Raw genomic sequence first — 13803 nt, 5'->3', positions numbered from 1 at the left:
AGAACATCTATGGGAAACATCAAACATTCTTCACTTAAAACGGAATCCAATTCATTTTTCATTATCTACTTCACGCAACAAAAGATGTGGGTCAAACAACACACAAGCTCCAGACATGTGTTTTGGAACACTTATCAAGAATCAGGAACAGGTGTTTGATCACCTACAATTATCAAGAATCGGGACGGTGTTTGATCGCCTACAATTTGGCTTTCCTGCAGGTGGCTGCTGAATACGTCAAGAATACTACTTTGCTTCTCATGGGAGTCATTTGTGTGGCGGCCTCTGTCGAGAAGTGGAACCTGCACAAACGGATCGCCTTGCGCATGGTCATGATGGCTGGAGCAAAGCCAGGCATGTGAGTGAATCTGCTCTTTCACAAATGGAGTGATTAAAAACAAAGGCACAAACTGTCAATAAGGGTTAACATGTGGTGCCTTTTAACTGAAGCACTTTTAAAAAGCTGTTTCAGTCGCCAATTGAACTGAGGATGCATGATAGACATTTAGGAATAAATGATAAAGCAACTTTCCAGATACCTCCCGGCACTTTTCAGGTGTTGCAGTCATGCTTACCAGGAGACTGCTAACTGCATGTATTGGCAGTTCTGACTACATGTACTTTCCTTATTGTCAATAAGAGACAATAGGTACATGACATGCAAAATTCTGAATTTTCAGGTTTCTGGTTTGCATGTTGCAAAGCTAAAGCGTCAGGCATTGCCCTTTTCAGACAACATTGCAACCAGAAATATCTGAAGGGTCTATACATAGTTGACATCCTGCCAGTGTGTGTGAACTGTAACATCTAAGAAGAACTCCCCTACAGTATGTATCTTAGCAGAGTTCTTTTTGGATGTTATGTATGCCCTTACCTGGATGTCCCAGGCTAGTGTGATCCTGTCAGATCTCAGAAGCTAAGCAGGATCGGCACTGGTTAGTATTTGAATGGAAGATCTCCAAGGATTACCAGGGTCATTATTCAGAGTAAGGCAACAGCAAACCACATCTGTTAGGGGACACAGAATGAATTCTGTATTGGTGTATTTTGGTAGCAATATGGAAAAATGTCTACAATCTGTGAAGATGTTGGAAAGAGGAGAGGGGAGATAATAATGTGCTCCAAAAGGACTTCTCTTTCCTGTACTTTAGGCTTCTCCTTTGCTTTATGTGCTGTACAACTATCTTGTCCATGTGGCTTTCCAATACATCCACCACAGCCATGGTGATGCCCATTGTAGAAGCAGTGCTCCAGGAGCTCGTAAATGTTGAGGAGGACCATGAGATGAATGGCACCATGGGCAACTCTGTCCAGGCAGACCGAGAAAACACAGGTACATGCTGAACACCATCTTGACCTTTTTAGACACTTATGACCCTAGACTTAATTGCTGCAAACATGAAGCTATTATATTGTTGAGCTATATGAAATAGAAACTGACATATTCAGATCTAGATCAGCAGCTGTCAAAGGAAAATGTGCTAGTCAGCAATTTCTACCACAAGCTGATTGGATAGTGTCTCTATATAACTGTCTAACAAAGTGTGTGTGTCGTGTGGCGTTGTTGGAGTTGGTTGTTGAAGTGGGAGTGTTTGATTGCTGACAGCTGGAGAGCGAAGAGCAGAGAGCAAAGTGAAACTGCACAATATTTCTTCTGCACCAAAAGATAAAGCCTTTCTTTGGAAAAGAGCAACTTGTGCTGTTTGTGTCTTTCTCCTGTGCAAGCTGTTGGGAAGCTTCCAGTGTGTTTATATCGCTGTGCTAACATATATAACAAGTCAATCCATCAGTCCATTTAGTTAAAGAGTTTAGCTGGAGCATGGCTAGACACATGAGTGTTTTGTCATGAGCCAAAGGGCAAGAGCCAAATGGTTCTTGGCCCCAGGGGCATAGCTTGTTAAAATTCCACCCACAACTATACCGCACCCCGTTGGGAAAACAGCTAAGTACCAGGCTCACCCCCCACCCCATCTCCACATGGAGGTCAGGTGTGAAGCCAGCCAGCTGGCTCCAGCCCAATTGTAGAGGTTGGGAGTGTGACCAGGCATGTTCATCTTGCCCCCATCTCCATGTGGAAGTCATGTGTGAGGCCAACCAACACAATCTCCACATGGAGATTGGAGCAATATTAACCAGCCTTGGATCCAGCTCTAAGCTCCTGGCTGAGAGCCTGCAGCTTAGAGCTGGATCCAAGCCTGACTGAGGTTAGGCTCAGACTGAGCACATAACCAGTCCTTCTCTGGTAGGAGGTGGAGCTTGGGGGTGTATCCAACAGTATAAAAGTAGAGGAGGATCAGCTGAATGCTCAGTTTGCTGCTAGCCTCAGCAAGGCTTGGGACCTGCCAGCTGAGGTCAGTAGCAAACTACTGTGCCAAACTCCGTGTGGAGACCTGGGTGGGATGCTAGGCCAGTGTGGGGCTAGTCCAGTGTGGAGTTCTGCTGGCCTTTACTGTTCTCCAGCCCCAGATTGGGGTGCAGCTGCGAGTGGGGGGGGTGGCAATGCACAGGAAGTAGCACCAGGAGCTGTAGCCCCCTCATTCTCCCCTCATTACAGCAGTGCTTGGCCTTTCACTCTTCATCCATGTTTAATATCCTGTGACCTTGCATGGCCCAGCCCAGTGTTTCTAGGCCCATCCCTGCCTGTGGCTGAGTATATGTGGATTTGTTTCTTGTTTAGTCATTTAAATTGTATTTTGCTTGTTTAGATTCTTTCCCTTTCATTTCCTTTCCCCACATTTTTGTGAGCCTCTTTAGATCTCCCTTGAAGAAACAAGAGGGATAAAATACTTAAATGAATTAAAGTACTGTCCACTCTGCCTGATATTTTTTTTAACTGGAAATGCTGGGGGCTGTAAAGCAGATGCTCTACTCCTGAGCCATGTCCATCTCTTCCACTTCCATGTCCTATGGTTTGTGACTGTGCTCTGTTGGAGAAAGCTAGATGGACCTTGGTCTGATCCAGGAAGGCAGCCACTTGGTATGGTCATTTATGGCATATTCAAAGGAAATAGAGAGAGGTAGAGTAAATCATGGAAGTCTCTTTCATACATCCAAATTGAAAAGGTCCTGTGTCTTCAAAACCTGCAAAGATCAGCAGCGTGGTCAGTGAATTCTGGGTGTTTCAAATCCATGATCCAGTCCAAATCACACATAATATTTGGCTATGTGTATACATGCTATCTAGAGCAGTAATTCTAGATAAAAGGAATTTTATGCTAAAAACTGGATTTACACTCTCAGGCCCCTTCTGCACACGCAAAATAATGCATTTTCAAACCACTTTCACAACTGTTTGCAGATGGATTTTGCTATTCTGCACAGCTTCAAAGAGCACTGAAAGTAGTTTGAAAGTGCATTATTCTGCATGTGTGGAATGAGCCTCAGAGTTGAAGAATCTACTTGCAAATGTCATATTTATGAAATTCACTCTCTTCCTGTTTTGCAGTAGAAGGTAGATTTCTTTCCGTGCTTATATTTGTTTGTGAAAATCTAGATGTCATGTTCCAAATCTGAGTTCTAAGAAACCTCCAGTGATTTGAGATCAGTTTCAACATTTTGCAATGCGAGCATTTCTCCAGACTTAAAATCCCCATGAGATTTTGTTTCTGGCACCATATGTATTGTCAGATAACTGGGGTTGTCTGAGATACATGAGTCAATAGTTTTTTCCTATATTTCCTGTTCTTGGTATATTGCATGCAAAATTTTGAAGTGACCTTTTTTTCTTCTGCAGGTATTGAGGAAAAGCGTGGGCAACCATCCTTGGAGCTTATCTTCATCAACGAGGAGTAAGAACGAAGCCTGTCCAGCAATAATGGACATTTGAACCCTTACAGGTCACAATGAGATAAAATGTAACATCCGGAGAAGCAAATATCAGATTGCAAAAAACAGGGTAGATCAGTTTATGGGAAGGATAACAGGATGTGTGACATGAGGCAAGGATGATTGGGACTTCATTATGATTATGTTCATTGCTGTGGAAATGCAAAAGGTGATTTCTTGCATGCATATGTGTGACTGACAATGGGAGCTGGAAGAGGGATCAATGGTTTCTTTCCTTCAACCCAACTACCATTGTACTGGAAGGAAGGAATCTTTCCAAATGTAGAAAGAAACTCTGTAGTTTCTCCAATCCTTTTAAATGGTTATTTTTTTAGTGTCTACAATGCCAGGATTTGGATGGCCCAGGCTAGCCCAATCTCATCTAGTCACAGAAGCAAAGCAAGGTCAGCCCTAGTTAGTATTTGGATGGGAGACCACAAGGAATACTAGGATTCCTGTGCAGAAAAAGGCAATGGCAAAGCACCTCTTTTTGTCTCTTGCCTTGAGAACTCCTGAAGGGGTTGCCCTATGTTGGTGGTGGCATGACAGTGCTTTACAGAGGCTCATTCCGCACATGCAGAATAATGCACTTTCAAACTGCTTTCAGTGCTCTTTGAAGCTGTGCGGAATAGCAAAATCCACTTGCAAACTGTTGTGAAAGTGGTTTGAAAACACACTATTTTGCGTGTGCAAAAGGCGCCAGACATTGTGTGTGCAAAAGGGGACAGACATTGCTTTATAGGACAGTTAACAGAACAATTAATGAGACCTGAGATCCTCCCAACACTGGCCCTGATGTTCTAATTTTGAAAAAAAACTGTTTGATTTGTATTTCTCTCATCTGTTAATTGAACCCATGAACTTTATTTTTTGCACTGTTTTCTGTTTCCTTCGGTTGATTGTCCGTTTACTTCTGTTGATTTTCCCTCATAGAATTTACCCTATCATTATTACTACTGTGTTATTTTATGCCAGTAGCATATACACGATATAATAATAATAGCACAAACCCCAAAAGGAAACAGAGGGAATACCAGCAACAACAACAAAAAGGCCAAAATGAAAGAGTTTGCAATAACAACATACGGGGGGGGGGGGGGGGAAAAAGTATACATAAGAGAGCCCAACTATGAGGGAACCACCATGTACAGAGTCAGTAAACCTCTGAATCCCAGTGTCATCAGGTAACATCAGGAAAGGAACTTCGCTTCTATGCCCTGTCATTGGACTTGCAGAAGAACTTGTTGGCCACTTTGTCGGACAGGATACAGGACTGGTGTGATCCAGCAAGGCTTTTTTTTTTTTACGTTCTCACCATTTTAAATAAAATCAGACATGAGAGAGGGACATTTAGAGAAATGGCACAGCATGTTCATTTAATATTTATTTTAAATGTTAAAATATGTCTAATGGGTCTGAGCTGCATCCTTTCCCTGCCCATAATTTCTCTGCTTCACCATCCTTCACCATCTTTCTCCCATTCCTTGCCTGCCATTTTCTTCCTGCAAAGTTCCAGCACATACTTGATCTCATTAAGGAACATGTTGGGAGGAAATCCGCTGAAAACTCCAAATACAGTGGATGGGGAGAGGATTTCGCATTCCTTTCCCTCCTAATATTTTCCTGCTCTAAATTTACATCTCCAAAAACTGTATTCCAATGAAAGGGCTGTGAATCAACATCTACTTTATTTTTTCCCCTCTTTTTAGTGCCACAGCTGCCGGCTTCAACTCCCTGATGCATTCCAAGGTAGTTTGAGAGGCCATCTTAGTCCTTTGTAAAATGACACTCAAATCTGTGACAGAAAGCCGCTTTGAAGTTCGACAATAATGATAGCACTATTCCCTCCCTCTCCTTCCCCTAGTTGAAGGAGTGCTACGCTCAGTGTTTAAAGGAACATCATGCTTATGAGAATGTTTGATGTGGCTTTAATGCTTCTCAAGGGCTGATGTTGTAGCTTTGCTTTAATGGCATCAAAGGATTGCAGGGATATTGGTCCGGTTTTTGGTCGTGGAATACGTGATGACTGATTGATAAACTCACATTCCTTACTTGGTCTTTCTGTGCTTGATGCCTCACAACCCAGGGTGAGAACTGTCTCGATTGACAAGCGTTATGTTTGAGACGATGTAAAAATTCATTTTTGTAAGGCTCAGAAAGCAAGCAAGCCAGACAGTCGCTTTTATTGGGAAAGCTAAAGCTGCTGTCGCATCAGAGTGAAGCCTTTTATTGGCTCCCCTTCTTTGATCATCATGAGACACTGGCTCAGCAGCAGGGATTAATGTGCGGCTTACTTCACCAGAGCCACTGAGCCTGACTCCTCGGTGCTCTTTCAGTCCTGTTGCAGTGCAGTCCTAAGCAAAGGTATACCCTTCTCAGTCCTCTGAAGTCAAAATAGCTGGTCCTGTCTCTGAAATGGAATCAGTGCAGTAGAGATAAGTCCTTGTTACCATTTCTTTGGGTGCATTTAAATACTTTTACAGTGGAACCTCGGTTTTCATTGCCTTCGGTTTCCATCAATTTTTTCAGTGAAAAATTTGACTCAGTTTTCATAGATTTGCCTCGGTTTTCATCTATTTGCAGTAAGGTGCAGGGGTTTGTGGAGAAAAATCACCCAGACAAAGCTGTTGCAGGCCGTGTCTGCAACTTGTTTAATGACAATGTCTTGCCCCATTTCAGACAAATCTTAAAGAGGCGTCAGAAACAGACCTCTTTGGACAGCTGTCTGGTGCAACATTGGTCCACTGGCTCTGAAGCTGGTCCTAGTGTTATTGTTTGTTACTGTTTTCAGCATTAAATACTATGTTTATTCACCAAAAATATGTTTTGGGTATGTTTTTTGGAGAGCCTAGAACGGATTAATTGGATTTACATTGATTCCTATGGAAAAGTTTGCCTTGGTTTTCATCGGATTCGGTTTTCATCGGTTCTTTTTGGACGGATTACCAACGAAAACCGAGGTTCCACTGTATATACTTTTCTTCACACGGAGACCCAGAGCAACTTACAAAATATGAAAATGCAATTTAAATAAGCAAACATGGGGGAAAGAAACAATGTAGTACGTCTGATATTGGGTCAGTCCTGGATCCACTGGCCTGATTCACTTCGGCCCCTTCCACACGGGCAGAATAATGTGCTTTCAGTGGACTTTGCAGCTGGACTTTACTGTGTGAAACAGCAAAATCCACTTGCCAACAATTGTGAAAGTGAATGCCTCATTCTGCATGAGTGGAAGGGGCCTTAGGGCCAAACTACACAGTATGTTTTTTTGCCAAGTCAGATCCAACCTAACTCACTTTCCTCATAGCCGGACATTTTGTTCTTATGTTCTTATACGTGTGATTGGTGTGTGGAATATGCTGCCACAGGAGGTAGTGATGGCCACTAACCTGGATAGCTTTAAAAAGGGCTTGGACAGATTTATGGAGGAGAAGTCGATCTATGGCTACCAATCTTGATCCTCCTTGATCTCAGATTGCAAATGCCTTAACAGTCCAGGTGCTCGGGAGCAACAGCCGCAGAAGGCCATTGCTTTCACATCCTGCATGTGAGCTCCCAAAGGCACCTGGTGGGCCACTGCGAGTAGCAGAGAGCTGGACTAGATGGACTCTGGTCTGATCCAACTGGCTTGTTCTTATGACAGAAGCTACAAGAGAGGTTGCTATAAAAATCAGTGGAAGCCCAATTCAGCTCAGAACTGGGGTGTGAGTGGAGGAGGGGGTCCTGCCTCTTCCCTGCACTGTCTTCCCAAGCCAAAATTGTGCAAAGGGAACCCCCCCCCCCCAATATACATACTGCAATTCCGAGCCATATCAGGCTTCCACTGATTTTCAAAAAGACTTTTCTTGCAGCGGTGGGGAAAGTGAGTCAATTTCAGACCTGACTTGGCAAAAAAAGATCATGCGTGGTTTAGTCCTTAAGGCCTTGGACTACAAGCCATGGGAAATGTTGGCTCATGCCCTTTGGTTTACACTAGGAACAATGCATCTGGCAACACCCAGACTCAATGTTCGCAAATAGAGGAGGAAAGAAGTTCTTCCCAGATCTCATCCAGCCCTCAGAAAGATGTTCCCCTTCTTCTTCTTGTTCAAAGTTGGTACAGAAAGCACACACAGCTTGCCAAAGATTTTGGTATCTCCTGTTCATGTGCCTCTCCCTCCCACATTACTGATACATATGTATGCACTGATAAACCATAGCAGGCACATTTATACGACTGTACGTATGGTTAAATCAAGATTCTTACATGTGTGGTGTTTTAGCAAATGCCCATCTGATGAATGGCCTTTTGTTTTCCCTTAGAACATGAATGGCGTACACATGATAGCCAACACAATAGGAACTATCAGCTCCAAAACCAATGGGCAGCATCTACCTCAGGTAATAACCCAATCCACCTGTCCAGAAAAAAGATAAATCAGCACAGGGTAGCCCACATCTGGAGACTACCGTAAGGGGATGCTTTGTCTTCTGTACTCTGCTTATGGAACTCTCCATGGTTTGCCACTGTAGGAAACAGGAGGCTGGAATATTCGGAGCCTTGATCTGATGTAGCAGTGCCCTTCTGATGTCCTTATTTTTGCACTTCAGTTTCTGCATTAAATCTCTGTAATAGTGACCAGTGGCATTCCTGCTCTGGTTTTCCCTTTCATAGGGTTCCCAACATTTTCCAGTACAGAGAATCTGTCAAAAATAACACTTCCACCAATGTGGTTTGACAGAATTGTGGTTAAATTGTTTTGTCATATTACCATTAGGGGCCTCTTTGAATGTGGTTTAGTGTTGAGGCTAGCTGGGTCAAAAAGACTTGAAGGTCTGACTGAAATGTTCCATTTCCCACAGAAAAGAAGCAGAAGGCAGTTAGTTTATCATCAGGAAATATTCTGGTGCTTCAGGAAGTTCTAGGCATGATCTTCTGAATCATGAAAAAGGGATGCTATTTCAGGAATGAGAGAAATAGACCATATCATGGTAATTAGCTTCTGGTTTGGAAATGACCCTGATCAAGCATCCTAAGCGCATCCCCCAGTGCTCTCCCATCCAGGGAGTCTTTCTTCCTACCCAGGCCTAAAGTTTGTAATACCTAATAAGCCTTCTAGAACGGTTACCCTGAAGTCGACAACACATTACAAATCCTGTTTAAAAGCAGGCGCTCTGGGCAACCATCACTTATTCAATTATCCTCAGTGACTAACAGTCCTCGATTTCGGGATGTTCTGAGTCATCTGGAACTATCTGCAGCATTCTGCAGTTACAGTATATCATGGCCTACATTATACAGATTTTATATATTTGACAGATGAATGATTCTGCCACACAGTGGAGTGGAGTTGAATTTGATAGTGTTTGCTCCGCCACAAATTGATGCCATACATAATTTCCAGTATGCTTGCCATTGTCTGCTGCTTATCGAAGAATATTCACTGGATGATCTGTCATAATGTTGTGGACTGCTCACAGATATTCTGCTACTGAGGGAGAAGAGTCAGTTATGTGAAAATCTGGCAGGAAGTTAAAACTCACAACAGCCTAGGGATAAGACAGCCCATGTCCCATCAGAACTGGGAAAAACTGAGAATTTGAAAGATATCGGATCTCGTCTAAAAAGAATCTGCATACATACCTGCATACAAAATCTGTTTATGTCATGGGTAGTTGTGGTAGGATAGATTATGTTTGGGTAACTGTAAACGTGGGTCTTTTGATACTTGTTACATGTTAATATTTGTTGATGTCTTAGGTGTTTCAATGGTTTTATGTGTGTTTTATGTTCAGTGTTTTTTTAAGAAGGAAATTAATAAAAAGTATTATGTTAAAAAAATCTGCATACCTACAAACATACATAAGGGCACAGTTCTCCTCTCCTGCAGCACCTGGACTCCACTTGTCCCTCAGTGTTGATCTTTGGGGTCCCCCATCTCACAGAAAGAGTATTTCAGGGGGCATTTTGGACTGCTGATTGTTGGATACCTGTGAAATAGCAAGGTCCAAAAAAATTAGAGGGGAGGGGAAGGTGAAAGTGAGAACATTCGTGTTGCACAGGGATCTGGAGAGGTGAGAATGGATGGCTTGAAAATACTGATTTAAATAACTTCTAGATTTGGAGGAGCTGGTCTTTAATGATGCTGCTAGAGCCTTAGGCAATTGTAAACTCAAGAGTCTTTTTTTTACACGTTTCAGCATGGGCGGAGAGCCAGTGAGGTAAAGTGGTTAAGGTGTGAGACTAGGATCTGGAAAAAAAACCAGGTTCAAATCCCCACTCTGCCATAGAAACTTGCTGGGTCACCTTGGGCCAGTCACACAATCTTAGCCTTGACCCGCATTAATATTTGGATGGGAGGTTTCCAAGGAATTCCAGGGGTATGACATGGAGGCAGGCAATGGCAAACCAGCTCTGAATGTCTCTTACCTTGAAAACCCCAGTAGGGGTCACCATACATTAGCTGTGACTCTTCAGAAAAAAGAATCAATATGGGCAGATTAGCAAAGAGCAGCTAATTTCTTGCACTAGAGATGCACTCACAGTGCTGGGATTGTTTGTACTTACAGGACATGGTTTCTTTACAGGCTCAGATCCTTGTTCTCCCGCCCAAACCTCAAAAACTGGATCTCAGCAATAAACGCCACTATCAGTCCAAACATGATCAGATGGTCTGCAAGTGCCTCTCCCTGAGCATCTCCTATGCAGCAACCATCGGAGGACTCACCACCATCATCGGCACCTCCACTAATCTCATCTTCTTAGAGTATTTTAACAAGTGAGTCATGTACACTTTCTGTATACTCTGTTCATCAAGACTGGTGTGGAGCCATGATCAGATGGCCTTGTTGCAACTTCTGAGAGGTTGCTCCTCCTCCAGCAAACTTCCCACATGGGGACTATCTAAAGGGGCTAGCATCATGCTGGCAGGGGATGATGGGAACTGTAGTCCATAACATCTGGAGGGCCGTGAGTTTTTCACCTGTGCCCTAGAGTTTGTCAGATTGGGAATAAGAAGAGGAGTGACATCACAAGGCTGATTGCCAAACTGGACATTAGGAGCAGATTGGCCATTATGGCCACCAGGACTTTGTGCTATGGACTGAATAGTCAGGACAGCAGAGTGGTAGGAAGGGCCCATGTGGTCAAGGCAGCAGCCAGCCCATCCATGCAAGGAGATTCCAGCCAGAGATTCCAGGCAGAGGAGGCAGAGCTTGGCCTGCCCAAAATTCATTCGGCCTGGCGAAGGTGGTTCCTGGCTTTCCCAAGGCTTCTACAGCCTGAAGGGCTGTGGCCTGCATGGCCAAGGAAGGTAGTGCTTGGCAAGCACGACCACCATAGGAGGAGGGAGGCTGAAAAATTGTGGGCAGAAATTGTTTGCCCATTAAATATTTCATCTAAATCCAACCCAGTATTTTTATATGCTTTTTCCCTAACAGCCAACTTCATCTCATGTTTGCTCGTAACTAAATTCCACAGATTTCAGACTGAATGCACCAACAGCTTTATGTGAATTCTTTTTGTGAATTTTACAACAGGTCTATAGAGATATCAGGGCTTGCCCTGCTTATTGAGGTCAAGTAATGGGCTGCCCTGCATTCCTAAGAACTCTTGCTTGGGAATAACCCCCAGTAAAAGGCATGAGACTGACAGTTCCAAGTAGATCTTAGAACTGCCTGACAACCAGTGGAAGATGTTGGCAGTCAGGTACTTATTCTTGCAGGGGAGTGGCAATCTGCATCACTGTATGATGATGTCATTTCCAGTGCAATGTGGAAGGGCCAGCATCACACTGGAGTGATGCCCTGGAAATGATACAGTTTTGGGGACAGTGATAGAATGTTCCCCCAGTGCAATGCTGGTGCTTCCACATCACACCAGAAGTGACATCATCATGTGCTGACAATTCACTACGCCCTTTGGCCAGCCTGCTTCTGCCTGCCAAGTAGCTGAGTTTCGGCAGACAGTAGATGAAATCATTGGAAGGTTACCCACCATTAGCAGGCACCTGGTAACCCTACTAGATCTGATTAGGATTGCTCCTATCATAGCTTGCCCAAGGCCACCCAATGGATTCATGGCCAAATGGAAACTTGAACAGGCTGAATTTCTGTAGTTCACTATCCTTAACAGTACGCTGCTTCAGTTGTCTGAAAAAAAATTTTTGTTATCTATATAGTCTCTGGAATGAAGGGGGAAAAAAGAGCTTCCTTTGTTTCTCAGATGGCTCCATCTGTTCTAGTGATTTCTCCCCCCTGCAAAGCAATAATTCTCAAAGTGCAACATCATTATGTTTTTGAATGTAACAAACAATATGAAGAAAATTAAATGGAAATTTATGAAGCCAAAGGCATGCTTAAACGACTACATAAGAAAAAACTATCTGATTTTATGAACATTTTTGTGCACATTTATTTTTAAGAATTGTTTTCAAAGAAAAGCTTTAGGAGGGCAATAGAATTTAAGTAAGATACTTTGAAAAAAATACCATCAAAAGCTTCACAAAATAGAATCCGTTCTAGATTTTCAGTGCATGTTTACACAGCCAGAAGGAATGTTATCTCTTTGGCTGTTCTGAAGGCCATTTCACACAGAGCTCCACTCAAAAAAAAATATTAGCATACATGTAAAATGTAAAGTATTTCTAAGATAACCAAAAATTTTAAATCATGTTCCATATAGATAAGTTGGGGTGGGGGGGTCCCCACAAAAACTTGTGTGGGAGGAAATCCAGTTCTCCCCCTTTCCTCTCTACCATTGCCTCTACCTGATCCAATTTTTGATATTTTGTCTAACCTGGGAATCAAAACCTCGGGTTTTTAGAGCCCTAAATGGTGGCCATGTTTGCCCCTCTTGAACTTCTATCTGTACAAAAAGCCAGCCTTTACTATTTGAAGTTGTTATTATGCCCACTTTCCCTCAAAAAACATGTTCAAATTGGCTTATAAAAAAATCACCACAAGAAATGTATTATTATTCAGTGTGAACATGGCTCAGCATTAACATGATCAGAACAAAGAATGAACCACTGGAGTGCCATCAGCTAGAGCAAAACAAAGTCGTTGAAGGAGAATCCACATTTTCTTGGAGCTGAACTGCTAGCAACAGAAGCACCAATGTGCGCAATGAGTGAAATGAGTGAAATATCCTAAGGTTAGACTCATCTGAACACAGAAGCAATTGCAGAGGCTTTCGGGCACATCATTTTGCTGACATGCCCTTTTCCTATGACTCTTGGGAAAGTATAGATTCACAAGCCATATATCATTCCACCTGTATTCCTTCCCCTGTCCCAGTCTACGCATCACATCCTGCTTGTTTTATTCCATTTGGAGAGGAGAGAGGAAATGGAAAGATGCAGTGAGTCACCCTTACATGTCTCAGTGGCCATTTTCCCATTCAAAATGACATCCCCATAGTCATCCCACCACTGAAGATACTTGTTTACAAAATTACATTACTATCTGCGGCTCCTGGGCTGGGGGGAAGCAGCTTCATGGAACTAGGAGCTATTTGACTATAAAAACAACTGTCAGGAGAGGGCTTGAGCATCTATTCTCCCTGTCACCCACTTCTTCCCAAGGCTACTTTTCAATGGTTTTTTTAGAAAAAGTTAGGATTTAGTTACACTCATCTGCATCTGATGAGTTGTTTGCCTCTGAGTGCTGTCTGTCCCATCTTCTTCTACATCACTGCATTTCTGTGTCCAGGCTTCACTATTATCTGTTAGCTTCTGGTGTTTGTTGATAGCTAGTAACTTTGGGAAACCTGCTTTTGATTGCTAGAACTGCAACTAGCTGAGATGCTTAGATGGTAATGGTTGGTGCTTCCAGGTGACTTTCCTTCATAAACAGCTGTTAGGTCCAATCCAGTTTGGGATTATAGTGCGGAAGGAAGAATCTATCTAATATATGTCTATTGTCCTTCCTTCAGGGTGGCATGAATGGCTCTACCTTCTGCTTTTGTAATTTCAACAGTCCAGTGAGGTGGGCTGA

General features: G+C 43.0%; 1 protein-coding gene across 1 annotated transcript in view; it reads left to right on the top strand.

The window, feature by feature from the left end:
• Nucleotides 1-13803, top strand: part of SLC13A4 (solute carrier family 13 member 4) — a 49679-nt gene that overhangs the window by 16209 nt on the left and 19667 nt on the right. The window contains exons 3-8 of the mRNA XM_048501521.1: nt 222-358; nt 1152-1333; nt 3734-3788; nt 5535-5574; nt 8131-8208; nt 10396-10586. Coding sequence (XP_048357478.1) covers nt 222-358; nt 1152-1333; nt 3734-3788; nt 5535-5574; nt 8131-8208; nt 10396-10586 — 683 coding nt within the window. The remainder of the gene's footprint in view (nt 1-221; nt 359-1151; nt 1334-3733; nt 3789-5534; nt 5575-8130; nt 8209-10395; nt 10587-13803) is intronic.

The sequence above is a fragment of the Sphaerodactylus townsendi genome, linkage group LG06 (genome assembly GCF_021028975.2).
Source record: "Sphaerodactylus townsendi isolate TG3544 linkage group LG06, MPM_Stown_v2.3, whole genome shotgun sequence".
Lineage (NCBI taxonomy): Eukaryota > Metazoa > Chordata > Lepidosauria > Squamata > Sphaerodactylidae > Sphaerodactylus > Sphaerodactylus townsendi.
The sequence above is the reverse complement of the archived record's forward strand: the minus strand, read 5'-3'. Positions and strand labels throughout refer to the sequence as shown.